This window comes from Bactrocera latifrons, unplaced genomic scaffold, assembly GCF_001853355.1.
Source record: "Bactrocera latifrons isolate USDA-ARS-PBARC rearing strain unplaced genomic scaffold, ASM185335v1 scaffold_1, whole genome shotgun sequence".
NCBI classification, from domain to species: domain Eukaryota; kingdom Metazoa; phylum Arthropoda; class Insecta; order Diptera; family Tephritidae; genus Bactrocera; species Bactrocera latifrons.
The window spans coordinates 2756141-2775622 of record NW_017534407.1 but is presented as its reverse complement, the minus strand read 5'-3'; the positions used below and the strand labels follow the sequence as shown (position 1 = coordinate 2775622).

Genomic DNA, 19482 nt, shown 5'->3' with positions numbered 1-19482 from the left:
CTTTAGTTCCAGTTTTCAATATAATCCATTTAAAACAAGTAGTTCAAAAAATATATTTTAAACCTTTATTTGGTGGCATAACATTAAAAACATATATGTACATATACGTATGGTAAGCGTGCATATCCATTCAGAAATTTACACATGTGCGCTTAAAATTTCAGTTATGTCTGAGGAAAATCATCGTTAATATTTATCTTCACTTAAAATGGGACCGAGGTTTGTTGATCTGCATTTGGGGTTATAGGAATTTATTTTTTTATTTTATTTTATAAAAGCTTACATAATAATACAATTATTATACAAACTAAGAGAATACGCAGCACTAGCATCATGGGCTATCGGCCGCTTTTAGGAATTATTATGTACGAATATACAAAAATATATATTTTTTACTTACCTATAATATGAGTTATGTATAAATATATTTGCGAGCATACTTGTACGTGGTTTGTTTCAATATTTGAAAATAATCTTCATTTGAGAGTTAAATGGAAGGTGGAAGAATAAAAATTTTTCTACTTGCACCTCTTAACATTTTCTAATTACTAGTATAGTAATGCGCAACCATAAAATAAAAGTGCACATACCATATGCGCTTAATGCTGAAAGCTTTCTGCTCTCAAAATTACAGTATCGAGCAAGTTTAAGCGCACACGTGTATATATGTACGTATAGTATGTTAGCAGAACAACGCAGGCTGAAAAGACGGAAGTGGAATAAACTCATAAAGTCAGCAATACCAAGTATAAAGTGGTTTTGTTAATCTGCCTGTTACGGACCGAGCGCGTGCTTGTGCATTGTTTGACCAGAGAGCTAACCTATAACCTACATATAGGTTGCGACATCTCAGCGCTGAGGTTACTCATACGCCATGTACGTAGCTGTATTGGGATTGAGCAAATTTATACAAAACACACACACAACCGTCTTTCGTGGTTTAATCTAATTCGGTAATGCTTTTGTTGACATTTTTTGTTGTCGAGCCGATTTTTTTGGATTATTAATTGTGCGGTTAAAATAATTAAATTGTTACTATGGCGGCCGCCATAATTGATTATTTGAGCATAGTAAATATAATACAAAATTAAATACGATTGATTCGCCGGAATCAGTTGTTAATGAGACAACATTATATAATACTTTTATAGCACTTGTTAACAGCCGGTGACTACTTTAGTATGTAATGGTTAGCTATTAAATCGATTTTATTCACTACACTTGCAAATCTAATTATGAGCTTAGCAAAGTTATTTATGCAATATTTTGAGAGTTATCTAATTTTTAATAGGCATATATACTGAAACTTGAAACTAATTTACTCAACAGATATGCTGAAAATTCACATCATTTTAAAGAAGAATAATTTTTTCGTCATAAATTGATTTTTTTACTCTAACATAATTATAACGGTCTTACAACTTTTCGATAAAATTTTGTTGCATAACTTTTTTTGTTTAAAAGTTTTCTAAGCTTCCTCGGTTAGCGTGTTATTGTTATTATTTATATATTGTATACAACTCGACTAATAGTTTTGAGTCACGTGACGTGTTGAGAGCTTTAAGCGTATTTATTATGGTTTCCTAGTTCGGACTATCTTGAGAGCGGTCGGCGATAACGTCTGCATTGCCACTGAATTTACTTTTAATAAGTATTTACTTGCAAGCTCAAAACAGCAAAAAATTCCTAGAAGCCAGGTACGGTGAATGCCGTATACGTGAAAGTAATTCGAAGCCTACCTTATTGACGTTGATATCATTAATTTGGAACCGGAGACTTTGTCTGCATTGCAAGCTCGTTTTACACCCACCTTGGGTAATATTTTCGCATACCCAATAATACATGAGCGTTTTTTTGATACCTTTGTGTGATTAACTGAATCAACTTAATCTTATTCGTCCGTAACTGTATCTTTTGGAGGCCTGCAGCGTACATTGTTTTTGCTGTGCTGACTATGCAAACCTCATTCGCATGACTTGTAACACTTATTGTGTCTGTTTTTGATATAGGTAGCATTCCCTTCATGACAAAATACTGGCACTCACCATCCAATTTTTCTAGAATAAAAACTAAAATATCTTGCACTCCAAAGCTTGATACAAAGTGCATCGAAAAAGACTAATATCAATATGTGCGATGAATAAGTATTACACAATTAAACAATTGAGAGAATGTCGATGGTTTCATTGGACAAAGCAATATACATGTTGATATATGTTGAAGTCCGGGTCATTATATATTTGCCGAGACCTCGTGCAATGAATTTACTAATTTCTTTTCGAATGTTTTCTTTAAGGTGAAAAAAGGTACCTACTATTAGTCCTTGAAACGTCGTTCACGGTCGGGAAGTTCTTAGTCGACTAATCTTAAATTATTTGACAAGAATTTTATTTCGAAAATATTCCAAAGCATACACTTAATGCTAGTTTTGTCGCTTTGAGGCTTATTCTTGCAAGAGTTTAAGAGTACAAACACAGTTCAATGAAGAAACTAATTTTGAACTCAACATTAGTCTTCATACTATAATATTATTATTATTACTATTTCCACATTTTTCTGCAAACTGTTTTAAATTTATATCGCTCAGAGCTTCAAGATTATAACTTAAAATTCTAAATTACTTACCATTTGTACAGGAATACTTAAAATTAAAGATATTAAATTTGATATTAATTTCAGATAATATAAAGGTTTAAAATTTATTTAATTTTCTTTTCACTTTCGTAATGAATTAAAATATTTTTACAATATTTTCATTCGAAAAATTTTGTCTCATAACTTGTGAATTTTTGGTTTTGGGAGTACCATGCAGCACGCCATACGGTATTTGAAATCATCGCCTTATTCGGTGAAAATTTTGGTAAATCCGCTTATATCATGGTACTTTTTGTAGGATCATTGGTAATTACAAATTATTATTCAGCAGTTAGTATTCTTCAAGAAGAAGATTCAGCACATTGCTAGCGAGATGTGGTATACATTTATACCAATAGCTACGACCTGAAGCATACTTTTTTGTAGAAAAACCTATCAAGCCAAAATATTGACGTTTTTATTGAGTTTACTGCATGTTATTTAAAATAATACCCCCAAACCTCTAAAAAAAATAGCCTTTTGAAATCATATTTATTTTACAATGCTTTCGTAAATAATTTATATACATGTGCACTTTTGAAGCTATGAAAATTATTTTTAGTGAAATAAAATGCTATATACATGTAGACCAGGAAAAACAGAGAAGCGAAACTCTTCTTATTTTACCAAAAGTTCTCTTGTTAAATTGACAAAAATATGCACTTGGTAGAATATCTGCATTCATCCGGCGCACTTTATGAGAGACTTCGAAAAATATTCTTCTTTTTCTTCTTTCATTGAAATGTTGCCTGCATTTTTACCGCTCCCAGATCTCACGTGTATTTTCGCGGCACAAAAGTAGTTCCACGTTCATATTCGTACACTTACAACAACATTTTCCTTCTTCAGCTTCATACGCGCAATTGTTGCACGTAACCGTAACAAATCTTGATGCAGCTCTTGCTCTTGCTCCTACTTCTATTCTCCGCAACGCGTTGAGGGTTCCACTTGAGAAAAAAACGCTAGTAGTGCCGTATTTATAACGGAGACGGAATACTAACAGTTATGTGTAAGCAGTTATCGTCAACCAATTCGCTCTGCGCTTCCGCTAAAAAATAAATTAAATAAAAGCATATGAAAGTAGTAAAAAATAGTTATAATATGTCAAACTATGATTGATATGGTATACTCGTATATATTTATAGTGTGTTCAAAAAATAATGTTTATTCTGTGCATAAACTCGAAACTTAAATCGCATGTCAGAAGAAGGGAGTAATCACGTGACATCCAAAAGTGAGAACAAGGCTATTGTTCTTTTTTTTTGAGGAGAAAATACTGTTCAGTCTAACAGAAGCTAAAACCACATTGTGTTTAAAAAGAGTTTAAATACAATATGGGACAGACTTTAGAGATCTGACATTGGAGGCAGCAGTATTGTTATCAAACCGCTACTTTCGAAAACATTAGTTTAAGAAAAGCAGCATTGTAAGAAAACATCAACGATGATTGAAGTAAAGTAATATTTACGGATGAGTAAACTTTTGTATTGTTCAACCACTTAGAGCGAGTTTAGACAAAAAAAAAAAATTTTTGTTCAAAGGTGCATGTTGATGGATGTTTCTCTGTTCATAGGTTTGTGGTTTTGAGGTGCCTCACGAAAACCTGAAAACCGTTAAAGGGTTTAATGAAGTCAACCGAAAGACTTTTCGGAAAAAGAACTATGATTGGATACTTCAAGAAGACAATTCACCTCTTGGTGAATTCTTTAGTTCACCTCTTGGTGAAAAATTTAGTTGCAATTTCACATGAAGGATGTCAGGTAATAATTACTTACATATATGTAAAACGTTAAGAAGAGTATTGGCTTATGGAGCGTGATCCGCAGACAGCTTGTATTCCTACTTTTGTGGGTCAATATGGGAAAGAGTCATCAATATAAAAGATAAACAAGTTTCTGTTAATATGGAAAATTTTGCATACGTATTTGTGAGAATATGTTTTTGAAAGATCACACGTGAATGGTGTAAAGCTTCCATGTTATTTTTGTTCCGTATTATTTGTTATTTCATCGTGGAAAGACTTACGCCGGAAAGAATTTTACAAATCGTTCAACTTTATACAGAAAATTCATCGGCTTACTGAACGTAGTATTCTCAACACCATCACCCATTTTGAGAACTATCACACATTACTGGATAATAATCGACCGAAAAGACCACGTACAGCACGCAATGAAGAAAATAAAGCAGCCGTAGCTGAGAGTGTACACGACGATCGTGGGAAGTCGATTCGGTGACGTTCGCAGGAACTCGGACTGACGTATGGAACGACTTAGCGCATTTTACGTTAAAATCTTAAATTGAAAGCGTAAAGAATACAGCTTGTGCAAGATCTGAAGCCGCCTGAAAAATTCCAAAAAAAAAAATTATCCGTCCATTTTTCTTTAAAAATGATGCCGATAAAAAGGTAAATGTCAAAAGCGGCCGACTATTTGATGCTTGAAATTCAAGCCCATGATCTCAGCGATATTTGGTTTCAACAAGATTGCGCTCTTCCCACACATCTCATCTATTAATGGATTTATTGAGAGAACATTTCCGTGAGCAGATAATTTCACGTTTTGGACTAGTCGATTGGCCGTTAGACTTTTTTCTGCGGTTATATGTAAAGTCCATGGGGCCAATCACGCTTCGATTCAGGCCTTGAATTAAAACATCACTCGCCAGTTAGCAGTCGAAATGCTCGAATGAGTCATCGAAAATTTGACTCAAAAAAGTAACCATCTGTGATGCAACCGCGGCTAAAATTTGACAGATGATGTTCAAAAAACAAGTGCCAAATAATGTTCTTTCGAATGGTGATAAACATTCCCCATTAAATTTGTAGTTGTTTATATATATATACATATATATAGTATGAGTATACTATATATATAGTATGAACGGATCACTTCTTAGTAACTCTTGAAATAGTACTAAAGATATTTTTGGCAGTTTACACAATTTGTAAAGAAAGAAACCTACAATATTTCTTTAAGTTGAAAAAATGTTTTCACTACAAACAAAAATATCCCCATATTACGTAAATACTAATATATATCGGTTTTAACCACTTTTAAATGCGAGTTGGCACATAATAAAGTCGCAATTCGGACTCGATTTTGTTTGATTTCTACGCTAATGCTTGCGCTATTTATTATGAAAGTAAGGAATGTGACAGAAAGAACTAAACTTGTTTCAAATTGGTCCAGTAGCTTGTGAGCGAGGTCATGCCCATTATCAAATTTTCGAAATTTTTGCTCATTTCGGTCTGCTGAATAATCGTTATTATTAAATTTGATGCGCCTATGTTCTAATTATTTTTAAACATATATTTCAATTCACAAATGAAACCTCCACTGCGATCGTCTTTGTATAAATTTGATTCGTGATTTTGTTATACCGTTTTATACTTTTTCGATTAACGGTAGATTTTGGGCGTTTTAATTGAATACCCTTTCCATCTGATACCAACCTCTAATGAGTGACAAATACTTGTATACTTTGTATTGGAAAAGTTGTAAGAGAACTTTTACTCAATAGCTCTATTATGAGTACTCCTTATTTCTATTAAACTATGTATGTAATATAACTATGTATGTTAAATAACAGTACTCGATAAGAATGTTAATGTAGTGATAAATTAGCTTAAAGCAAATTATTACTAATTGGCAATTACAGTCTGCAAAACTAATTTACTGTATGAGTGCACACACATACACATTTGTATGTAAACTCACTTACACACGCATAAAGTTCATTCACATTTTCCAATGATTACGATGTTCATGTTTGACCATCACGAAAAAGTCTGCATGAAAACTGATAAAATTAATTCACAAACACACTTAAAGGACATATTTCATATTATTCCCAACAAGTTCAGCAAAAAAAAAAAACTCATAAATATTTTTTGCATATATGTAAATATTTGCCACTGACACTACACATAATGTATTTGCATATATTGTACTTTATACTGCTTGCAACCATACATATTGAAATAATTACATAGGTATGTAAGTCAGCGGCAGCTTTTTGTTGGCAGCACATGACCTAACCAAACAAGATAAGGTCAGCAACAGGAAACAGGAAAATCCAACCAGCGTGAAAATCATGGGGAATAACCACATAGTTATGAGTAGTTAGTTATTTACTTTAGGGTATTGCCACAGAATATGTTTATAAAGAATATAAAAGTGTCTGCTGAATGGAAGTAGCAGTGGAAGAGTGAATATATAACAGACTATAAAGAAGAGCGATATGTTCTATATTATGCACACCATCTAGGAGAAAATTTTGAGAAATACTAAGTTATTAACATTACCTTAATCAATTCACTAAAAACAAAAATTGATTTGTTCGTTCCGCCTTTCCAATATAGCGAGTGGTTTACGATATATTAGGTTGTCGAAAAAGTCTTGCGGTATTTTTCATTTTCAATTGTTCATAAAATTTTTTTTGATGACTCATGCCCAGCTCTTGACCAATGCTACCTCTGCTACTATGCCGGTCTCTTTCGACCAATTCAGCGATTTTATCGCAATTTTCGACGACAGGCCTTCCGGAGCGTGGCGCTTCTTCGACCACCTCTACACCAGAACGAAAACGTTGAAACCATCGTTGTGCGGTGGAAATGGAAACTGTGTCTGGTCCATAAACTGCACAAATTTTATTGGCGGCTTGAGATGCACTTTTGCCTTTATCATAGTAGTACTGTAAAATATGCCGTATTTTCTCTTTATTTTGCTCCATGTTTGCGACACTATAACTCACGAACGACTTGAAAGAAACGATAATCAATCAAACACGTGTTAGCGCGTGAAATAAGCTTTTCAAAAAGGTATTGCATGACCCGATAGCGAAAATACCGCAAGAGTTTTTTGACAACCAATATTTCTTGCCGAAAAAAGATTATCGAACTCGGATCTAAGCTCATCTGTACTTATGGACCGTCATAATTTGAATATATGTCTGTCAAAAACTTGGATTTTATTGTTATTTTGTGTTTATTTTACCAAATTATACGAGTGCCTAGTGTTTGATTATAACTCGCATTATCGAACGAATAGCAACAATATTTATTCGGTGTATTCCCAAAAATTCCGTTAAGGTTTTCTTTCTTAGAATCAGTTAAGTTGCCTTCAAGAAGTCGTTTTGCCAACACTTTAAAACTTTTTTTAAAGAAATAATACTTAAAATACATTCGTATATTCGTCGACGTTAACAAAATTAGTACCATAATTTTGTGTACGTCACTGCGTATACGCACTTTTGCATGTATCACGCGGATAAACTTATTTGGTTGTCATGTTTTTGTGAATATATTATTTTTCATTGCATAAGCTCCATATATGTAGCTGCGTTCACGCAGATGTCAAAAAAAAACCAAAATCCGAGGGCAGAGTCGCAGAAAGGAATTATTTGACGGTCGTTTCATTTAATCGCTAATGTTTAAAATCGGCTTGGGGACATAAGTTTTGTAGTTTTGAATATTAATGTTATAAGAATAAGCCCAAAAAGCAGTATATATAAATATTAACAAATTTATAAATATCAACAAATTTATATATGACTCCATGCCGTAAGACACCAAAGATATATTTTGAAAAATTATTTTCTGTGGAGTTATTCATAAATTTCGAGTTCATATTAAATTTTTTATACACTAAACAGTTATTCCCATATTATTGGTATTAGTATCGACGAATAATCATTCAGAAATATTTTACTAAAAACATTTTATATATTGTTAGTAGCTTTATTAATTCTTTTTACTCTCATAATTATTTGAAAATATACCCTGAGTACATACATAGTCATACATAATCTGAATTACACATATCTAACATGTACACATGGATAGTACAGTAATTTATTCAATAAAGTAATTACATACTATATGCTAAGCGGCTACGCAGAAATTATTACGAAGTTATTACTGTGAAATTTCCAGTTTTCATTAAGAGCAGTTGCTTTTGCTATTCACTCAATTTTTCTTCACGTGAAGAAAATATATAACGTTTGATCTAAATTAATTTTAATTTGATGTTGAGTGACTAATTTGGTTTCAAGAGAGTTCATTGGAATAAACTCAGAAACTTTACAATTGATTACGGGAAATATGTAATAATTTACACACTTGATTATAAATAATAGCAGTTCCTTTCCACTGTACGGAAATGTTGTTGCGATGTGAAAAACGCTAAGCGGTGATCAGCATGGACGAAGCGAACTTTGAGCATAATTATAGCGGTTAATGAATTTTACTAATTTCTAATTAATTTTACAATTTCAACACATAAATAAAATAATATAAGGAAAGCTTTTTATGACATAATTAAATCAGAAACTGAGAAGAGAAGTACATTTCAAGTATTTTAAGAATCTTTTTGAAGAATATAAATATTGAATTGAACTTACTACCAATTTTATAACGTCTTCAAGTAAAGGACAGGATTATAAGGAAAGCCTTATTGTCAGATACAGAAAAAAAACTTTCCCGTAAATTCAGATAAATTAATGTTAAAGATTTTTTTTTTTTTAATTTTTTTGATGACAGTGTAGCATAGACTCGAACCGCAATTTTTAATGAATTTAAAGGTACTGCGTTCGTTAATATGTTTATTACAGTATTAATATTATATAAGTAAACTAGCATTTTTAATTCGCTTATTCAGCATGATTTAGCAGATTTTCCCCTCATTTGCTTTTATATTAATTTTTAACTCTAGTTGCATGGACAACAACTAAACCATGAGCCATGGAAATTTCACATAATACATACTAATATATATTTATAAGCACAAACGCATCAACACATTTGAAAAATGCCCTAGTTAATATTTCGGAAGGATACTGGCAATCTGTCAAACCCATACCTTGCCTTCCTGCGGGCGATTTGGAACGTGCCTCTTTCCCACGCAACATTTTTACCAAACAACAAAGCAAATCGCTGCAAAACCGGCAAATAGTTTGCGGCAAGGGATGTGCCAAATTTTGTGTACTGAAGTGTATACCTAATTTATATGTATGTTTCTATTAAAAGGTTGTTTCTAATATGTGAACACAATATCCGCAATGTTTGTTTTTGCTTGGGCACTTAAACGTTTCGACGTTCGTTATGATCAGCGTAAACCAATTATGTGAGTAGCGGTCGAATAGATCAAGTTTAATAAGAAAAATTACTCTTAAATCGGTGCTGTTTATGTAATGTTTTTCGAGCTTCCAATTGGAAAATATACAAATTAAATATTTTCGGAGAGGGATAAGGCCAAATTCAAAAACATTAAACCGCAAACATTACAATTGCAATTACATTAGCTACAAGGATATGTCTTCAACTTTTACTTGATTAAGTTAAGGTGTTACAAACAACCAAAGCGCAAAAAACCCTTTATTACCTGAATCCGTAGGAGTTTTATGATTTTGGTCCATCTCCTCGTGTATCGTTGAAATGTGCGTGTGTTGATTTGTTGTGATGTAAGGACTGACGATGGATTTTTGTATCTTCGCTGCACGCAAATAACTCTGATTCGCGCCAACTCCCCCATCAGTTGGTTGTATCACCACTTCGGTCTGTCAGAAGAAAGGAATTTTAGCTTTAGTTTAAATTCTTTTGTTTGTGGGCAATGTACGAAGGTGAAATCAATAAATATAAGAAATACTATTTTATGTTTTCTTCTACACCCTTTCGTATTCTTTTACTGTGCTAGTCCAATAACGTTTACCCTATCTCACAATTATCTTAATTACCTTCAATTATTTCCATTTCATTTTTATAAGTTATAATTCTAATGAATTTACTTTTAAAATATTTCGCTGAGCTCACCATGTCATATACTTATATATATTGTACTAAGGTTGCTAATTGTTCTCAGTTTTAGAGATGACGACATACGTTCTATTTTGTAATACGTATGTATTGAAAAGCAAAACAATTTTTACTTTTTAACCAGTAACCAATCGTGTACCTTCTGAAGGAGTCGTAGGATGGAAAGAAAAAGGTTTACCCTTCAGCTTGTGCTTTTCTGAATGTTTGTACTTCCTTAGAAGATTAACTGTGATATGATAATTCAATCATTCCTGATCTTTTCTTAGCTCCAATACCGCACCCAAAGATTTCCGATTTTCCATCTGATATGTTCTTAAATTGGTTTAGTGCTGAACCAGAAAGAGTACCGTTATAAAATGTAGGCGAATATGCACAATACTTGGAAATTTTTAGTGGTAAGGTTTGCAAGGCCACGAATGTATTAGTGTTAATAAGTATGTTTGCATATGTGTATGAACATTATATGTTAGAAATATGACCCGTAGAAAATTACTAATTCTTACCCGTATTTGTGGATTCCCGCTACCAAGTCCTTGCATGTAATTTTGATATTGCGATATCACGCACAGCAGACAGTAAAACTAAGTGCCGATAAAATAAAGAAAAAAGAATGAAGTTAAAATAGAAAAAAAGCCAATAAGATATAGTAAAGCGAAGATAGCATAAAAACGTTTTACATATACTCGTACTTAACGGGAATACAGAGCAAATGTCTTTAGTATTTTGATAACGAGAGCAGCCAGCCGATGCCGACAGGTGTTGGTTCAAGAGGTCAAGCGAAGCAAGTTTGCGATAAACAATAACAAAACTAATATTGACTAATATTGTGGCAATAAAAATAAGCTTTCAGCTAATTTTGTGCGTTATTAAGAAAAAAATGTGACCAATAGAACCCAACAGAAGTCGCCAAAAACATGAAATTATGTAATGTCCAGACATTATATTAAACCAAATTAATAATTATCTTATTAATTTTGTTGGTTTTCTTGGAAATATAGTTGCTTTTGTTATGATAGATTATCTTTATGTTTGCAATTGCAAAGTTCAACTAATTAATAATAATTACATATTATCTAAAAGAATACAATCTGTTAAGTAATAAAACTGTCATCTCATAAAATAATAATTGAATTTGTATATGTCAATTTTGTTTATTTACCAGAGGCAATATAATTACATTTCATTATTTACTTATATAAGCAATTTCGTTATACTCACAAATACACATATCGATATAGACTAGATAATTTACTCGTTCGTATTCGTTTCGTTGTATAATGACAGCAACAAATTTTATTTTGTGTTGTAGCTGACTGTTGTAGCTACTTATGAAAAAATTAATTATGGAAAATTATACCAATTATACTATACGCTCAAGTCATTGCAAATTAAACAAATTGCTTGTTTTTTGTTCAATCTCTCTTTAATAATATCTTTAAGGTAAGCTAGAGTTCTATAGGAACATTATTGGGAGACTCACTGGTCACAGTCCGGTGGCGGCACATGCCTTCAGAATGAAGAAGAACTGAAAAAATGACAAGAGCATCCCTTCTGCACTGGTCTACTCTATGTGCGATTCACAAGCTAACTTATTTTAACGTAATTTATGCTAGAGGTTTGTTCGATTTGATATTTTCCAAGCTTTGGAAGGTGGTTAACAACTAAGTTTTGCAATTGCTGACAGGGGTTGTTGTTATATGAAGTTTGATATTGCTCAATATGAAAGCTGTCACAAAATTAACCCATTTATCATAGATATTCTACGGTCGCATAATTGAAAATAGCGGACATAATCATAATCGGTAGCTTTGAATACACGAAAACTATGAACAGCCGCGATCCTCAACCCATAACAAGGTTATCCTTTTTCTAGTTGAAGTTGTATAATGATTAGTTGTCCTATTGGTGTCCCTGAGGTAAGGATAAAAATCTTATAATGTACCTGTTGTATACCCTACTTATGCGAGGTTAAGGTGAAAACATATCGGATCACGTTAAATATTCAGCTGATTTGAAGATAATATAAATAAAAGTATAATCGGATTCATAAAACTTTCAAGGCTACGTACTTCACAGCTAATCACTTAACGTAACTTTGTAAGTTCGGCACTTCCATCTTGAGTATCAGCCAAATATCGACAGTCGTTGACAAGGCAATGAGACATTTTAGCTTGTCAATAAAGTGTTCTCTGTTGCTTAGTAATGATGCATGGCTAAGTTTGACTATCTCAAACGATTCAATTACCTTTATGCGAAAGTACACTTGTATATAGAAATCGACGCCTTAAATCATGCAATAAAAAAGAGGAGGGGGTACTTGAGAGTTATCGAAATTGAGGGTATTGCAACAAATTACGAACTATATTATATTTGCTAAAACCAAAAGGTAAAAATATGAAACACTACAATAATATGAATATAAACTTATAAACTGAGTCCTCGCATAAGGACTCGATCCATCAGTTTCATAAGGGTATACTTATTTAATTCATATGGAACCTTAAGGAGATATAATGAATATGAAAGCACTTATGAATAAAGAAAACTTGATATACGAATTCAGTAAATAAAATATTTGACACGCCATTCATAAATACCGGATTATTTTCCCTATTTTACTATAGATATTGACAGATAAAATTTCTTAAATTCGATTAAAAAATTTCAAATCAAATAACAAATATAAACCTTAAACAAATGACTACTGCAAACATCAAAATGTAAACTTTTTAAAAACGAATAAATGCCTTTAAAAGTTGAGTATTGCTTGGAGCATTAAAGTATGTGGCAAAATTTTTAACGCATAAATAAATACATATTTTTAATAATGTTGTATTTTTTATTTACTCACATTTAAACACATTATAAAAAAGTCGATGGTGAATATAAAGCCGACAACGGGATCAAAGTTCACAATTTGCGTAAATGACAAATAGATCAAGTGAACAATTTCAATCAGCACATCGCAAAGCATGAAAAGAATCCAGGGCAACAAAAGTTGACGACGATTCTGACCAAGAAGAATATGTTCTATACGTTAGTGTTTTTTTTTTTTTTGCTTACTGATAAAAATTTAAGTTAAACTCAGTACTTAATGACTTAGTACCTGCTTCAGCCCTACGAACGCTAAGAGCGACGATATGACGATGAAGAACGAGCAAACCAAAAAGAGAATATTAAATATAACAATAGCTGAAACAACAAAAGTTTATTTTGGATATTGCATTGTTAAAATTATTTTGAAGTTTGATATTGAAAAACTATTTTATTTATTCTAATTACACACTCACCCGGTGTTATCTCTCCCTTAGCCAAGATGCTTTCGCCTAATGGCTGCTCTCTGCTGCCAGCCAGAAACTCCTGTTCATCGTACACGGTAATGAGCATAACAATTGTGGAGAAGCCAAAGTACACCTGTATTTATAAAATAATTAAAATTCGGATTAATATTTTGACATCTGTTATGATTAATAAGCAATATTTGAAAGTGAATGTTAGTTACAAAAGTGGGATCTTCTATTTTGGTTTTCACGTGCTATTTATATTATTAATAGAATTGCTGTAGCGTGTACTCTAACCATACATTATGTATAACATATGTATGTGTAGGTAGTAATCTGTAGAACAATATGTGGCCACGCGTGTCTTCAACTACTAATAAACAGAAGCCAAATCCTAAATGCCCCAAATTGAAAGAGAATCAAAAGCAACAAACTTGCTGTATAAATAATATATACATACTATATATACGTCTATATGATAAGGTAGAGAGCTGAGTGCATATATATCTTTGTGTATTATGAGAATTAGTCTCTCAGTATACGAGATATTGATCACAAATTTTCCACATGTCCTTGTTTTTCTGGAAGATGCTTTTTTATTATAACCGCCGTTATCGTTGTATTTGTAATGAGAGAGGATTAGTAGGCTCATACTTTGCCCATTAAATGGAATATTATATCTCCAGTGCTACCAATCACATTGTATCATACCATAAAGTATTGGAAAGGTGAGATTTTAAGCTGCATTAAAAAAAAAAAAAAAAAAAAAAAAAAAATAAAAACAAAAAAAAAAAAAAAACCCCAAATAGATTCAGGGCAGCAGAATGATTTGCACGCTCCCGTTCTGGAAATATGTGAAAGACGCACCTCACTCTGATCGAAAAATCGTTGAAAAAGTCGATGAAATCCTGATGAATTAGAAAAGACACATAAATTGTCTGAAAAATTTAATGGACTGCATTGACATTTGCGATTCTTTGCTGAAACGAAATGAAATCGAACCATTTTTGAAGCGAATGGTAACAGGAGACGAAAAGTGAATCAAATACGTCAATAATGTGTAAAAAAGATCATGGTCGCAAAGACAGGATTGACGCCTAGAAAGGTTTTGCTGAATGTTTGGTGGGATTGGAAAAGAATCATCCACTATGAGCTCATCCAAGTCGAACGATTTATTCCATATTTTACTGTCATCCACTAATGAGACTGAAGAAAGCAATCGAAAAAAAACGGTCAGAACAGATCAATAGAAGGGACTTTGCCTTTCAAAAGGACAACGCTGACCTTGCAACACCGGACTACCATTTGTTTTGGTCAATGCAGAACTCAATTAGACGGGTAAAGTTGACTTGAAGAGAAGCCTGCGAAAATTAATTGTCGCAGTTTCTCGCAGAGAAACCAGACAAGTTTTATACTGATGGAATTGTTTCTAGCGATAGAGACTAAGAATGCACCCGAAATGATTTGAAAGAGCTGTGTGTGAGCCGGAGTGAAAATTAGTCGATGGGCGTAATATTATTAAGTGAAATCACATGTACTTGCCAGACTATTTTTAATCAAATTTAGTACGTGACTATCTCCTATCATTCCTATGTCACAGTGCGAAAATGGGCAAAACGGAATACAACCACGCCTATTTCTCATATAACGCAATTTTCAATTTCATCTGATTCTTTTACTTTCCGTTGTACAAATCAAGAAGCAATTACTTGAATGGGATAACAGTTTAAACGAATAATGATTTTAAAGCATGCCACCTTATGACTCAAACCTGTTCGAATTAATCCAAAACTATTCAAGCCTTTAAGTGCTAAATATCTACCGTGCACCTTTAGATGACTTTTTATCAAAAATATGTGTCAGATATATAATTAAAATTCAGAGAGAATCCTTGCTTTATTGTAGTATTGTCTATGTTTCGAAAGTGGGTTGAGTTTTGGTGGACAAACCAAGCAATTCAGTTATTTGTCATTTAGTTGAACTGAATTTCCAAGAACTTTTTCGTGGGAGCTAATTTTAGCGAGATATGTTCGCTATTATTACAAGACATGTTCTTTTTTTGCAATTTTGGACAAAGATGCCGCGTTAGATTACATATTTGTTTATATTTTTTATACGCCAAAAATTATTAATACTGCTACGCCTGCTGTCCCGCTATTTAAAATAAAAACATGTGCTTGTAGGCAACTGTTGTACACTGCGTATGAGTGCCCTTGTTTCAATTAAGCACAACTGCACGCTAGTGGTCTGACCTAGACAAACACAAAGAAACGTGCCATAAAAAGAGACGCATATACATATTGCAGTCGTCTGTTTATTTGTAGAAGGCTTTTGACAAGCAACCGCTATTTCTCTGCTAGATTTGACGTCAAAAGCAAAATACTATCACCAGAAAGAAAATATTCCGAAGGATGATGTTAAACTGGCAAATGTGTACATTGATATTGCAATTTTCATTTTTTGAAGCGGTTAGAATACGGTTTGCATTTGTGGCTAAAAGCTTTGCAATTTTACTACACACTCTTGCAACAGGATGGCCAATATTTATCGTATCGAAACGTTTCGTAAGCGGTCGGAAATATATGCATGCGTAATATGTACAACTAAAAGAAACATGGTTGACGATTGTTTGCTGTTGTGAATTACATATCTTTCATATGTCTATCTATAGGTATGTATTTGCATATTAGGAAAGTCATTGATTGCGGGGAACAAATACTTTTTTAAGATTTCCTAAGGCTGTAGAGCGCGAGTATCACAGTCGAGGTTATCATGCATAAATTTTTGTCGCTACTAAATATGGTTAAGATACATCGTGTACGGGTTTAAGTTCTGTTCGTGCTATGTATAATAAAAAAAAAATATAATAAACTTTTCTTCGCCGGTACTATCGTCTGAATATTACCTATACATTTTTCTTCCGATGGAAAATCTACAGAATTTTCACTGTTTAGAGCTTAACCGCCCTTAAGAGAAATATAGATGCCTATCTTATATTCTTAACCATACTTTTTTTCCATTGCAGGTTTCGAAGAAGAATATATGCACTTTAATATCAATGAGTTCAAAGAATTATTAGAGCCGTGATTCCCGGAACGATAGAGCTGAACTAAACTCCATATCTTAAATCTCTGAATATAGAATTCTTTATGGACATCTGATAATTATACTTTTTTTTTTTGATTGTATTACATATCACCCTAACGACTTTGTGTATTGGCTCACACACTGTGTAGATTGTATTGGAAGAGCTTTTTACATGTTTCATAACTTATTGCTATGTAGTGATTTTCTAAAATTTATATATATTTTCACGTTCATAAGTTTGCAGCTAAACTCGTCTGAAAAACTGGTTGGGAGCATACAAGGAGCTGGATAAATATAAAGGATGAAAGAAAGAAGGGACGTGGAATGACCAATCTTAAGGAAATGCTTAATTTAACACGCTAGCTAGTTAAGATTCATGAAGAAGTAATAATGCATATCTGAGTCTTGCAATTTTAGATAAGTCTTACAACCTGTATTTCAATGTAAGCAATATCTTTTAATACTCATACATAATAAAAAGAGTTTTAGTTTATTTACAATTTCATCATGGAAAGATATAGGCAACTAAACTTTGTTCTACATATTATTAAATTTTATTATCAAAACAACTTTTTTTACAACTATTCGTGTGCTAAAACAAAACAAGAGGCTGGTGTGAGCCTGGTTGTTCGGCGTCCAAACGAATTCATCTTGGGAACTCGGCCAAGAAGGTTATAGCATCAGTTTTTTGGGATGCGAGAGGAATTTTGTTTGTGGATTACTTGAAAACTGGCAAAACAATTATTTCTGAATATTATTGCAACCTTTTGGAACAGTTGAAGGAAAAAAATCGTGAAAAAAGAACCGGTTTGCAGAAGAAAAAATCCATTTGTTTCCAGAACTCAAAAGTTTATGCGTAGCAAGCGTTTTTCATCAAATGAAGAGGTCATAACGGCTGTTGAAGCGTATTTTGTAGACCTTCCGGATTCTCACTTCAGGGATAGGATCCACAAATTTGCTGATTTTGCCTTGGAATAACTTGAAAACGAAAAGGAGTGGTGAGGTAATTTAAAAATAAACAAAACTGTCAATTCTGGTGCGAAGAAAGTTCAAAAATTATTCATGAATAAACATTATATTCACATAATTTATAACCAATTTCATAACGCCACAATTGGAAGAAATTAATCTCGACAACATCTGGTTGCAACCAAACGGGGCTACCTGCCGCATAGCTCATGTAATCACCAAATTATTGCTAGAAAATTTCGGAGATTCGGTTTTATCAAGAAATTGTGACATTGAATGAACTCCAAATGTTGTGACTTCACATCATTCTACTACCATTTTTTTTTTTTTTGAGTTATTTGAAATCATTGCTCAACCACGCACTATTTTAGCTTTAGAAGTCAATATTGAACGTGGTATTCATGACATGCGACTTAATTTATTGGAGGATAAAGTACACAAAAATTGGGTTTATGAAATCGTTCCTGTAATAGCAGTCGTAGAAACTCATTGGATGATTTTATATTCAGAACTTAATTGTAACGATTTTACTTTATATTAAATAAAAAAATCCTTGAATTTTCTTAACAATTTTTTTTTTTTAATCTTAACACTCTTATTGGAAACCCCAGTATGTATTTATTTTTGGACTATATCGTATATGTCTAAATGCTAGGCTAGGTTTAATATTGTTATAGTTGCCTTAAAGAATGTTCAGCAAAATTCTGTGATTCTCGGTTTTTCGAAATCAATGATTGACGGATGTTGAATTAAGTAGCAATCAACTGTTTGTAGAAAGTTTCTAATGAGCAAATTCTTGTAATTTTTATTCTGCATAGGAAAACTTAAACTGCGTATATGTTAATGTAAAAACAAGCACTAGCGATAATAAATATTTATATACAAATGTAGCGTTGATAAAAATGGCTCGCAGAGCCAACTTTTACTAACTTCATATTCTTTGAAATACGATAAGTTAAATCGCACTTTAAGTCCTAACCATAAAAATATTTATACCTCGTTATGGACGTCAAAATGAAAGTTATGTTACTCGCTTGTCAATCTTAACACAGCTATGGCATAGTAATATTATTTGCCACACAAATATTCGTATTCTTCTATATATACATATATGTATGCACAAGTAAAAATTCCACATAAGTACTTAAGTATATAGTAAGTACTTACCAAAGTGTAGATGGCGCTTGCCATGCTGCCGGTACGCACCGTCTTCCAAAAACAACAAGACTGCAGTATAGCCATCTTCTTGTGTTTTCTCGTGTTCGTTTTCTTTTATTGTGCATATGCACAAATTTAAATCCACTTGTCAGAAAATGGAGCACTAATAAATTCAATCAATTTGAACAGATCAGTCACTTAGGAGTTCGCTTTTTAAAGAGAATAGATTCAACGTACAGATTATTCAATGTGAACGTTTAAAATTTAAAAGAGCAGATGGACTTTGATTTCCTTATGCTCCTCCGTCCGCCTGTACATAACAAACATACATATTTGTAAAATATATTGTTCAGAGCGAGTTGCCACAATAAATAGCACCATATTCTACACATATTTTAATATTTTCATCAATTGAAGAGGTTGAAGGTACATCTTCGGTCAACCGGTAAGATATATTAAAGCACGATTCACGCAATTTTGTTATCAAATTGCATTAAGTCGAAGCCATTTCTTAAAAGTAATAAACCAAACGCAAGCATA

At 32.6% G+C, this 19482-nt stretch overlaps 1 protein-coding gene across 1 annotated transcript; it reads right to left on the bottom strand.

The window, feature by feature from the left end:
* Window positions 1-3611: 3611 nt before the first annotated feature.
* Window positions 3612-19026, bottom strand: LOC108978067. The gene is made up of 7 exons (XM_018948165.1): window positions 18952-19026; window positions 13738-13861; window positions 13554-13639; window positions 13299-13457; window positions 10951-11028; window positions 10017-10191; window positions 3612-3682 (listed from the first exon to the last, which is right to left on the bottom strand). Exons 1-7 carry the CDS (start codon window positions 19024-19026, stop codon window positions 3612-3614), a joined length of 768 nt encoding a protein of 255 aa, XP_018803710.1.
* Between the last annotated feature and the right edge of the window lie 456 nt (window positions 19027-19482).

What these genes read in the sequence shown, in the direction of transcription:
- LOC108978067 (XM_018948165.1), bottom strand. Translation starts at nt 19,026, where the DNA reads ATGGCTATACTGCAGTCTTGTTGTTTTTGGAAGACGGTGCGTACCGGC. An exon ending in TTTTTATAATGTGTTTAAAT is followed by an intron (nt 11,029 to 13,298) that starts GTGAGTAAATAA and finishes ATCGGCACTTAG; the next exon opens with TTTTACTGTCTGCTGTGCGT. An exon ending in TAAAACTCCTACGGATTCAG is followed by an intron (nt 3,683 to 10,016) that starts GTAATAAAGGGT and finishes TTTATTTTTTAG; the next exon opens with CGGAAGCGCAGAGCGAATTG.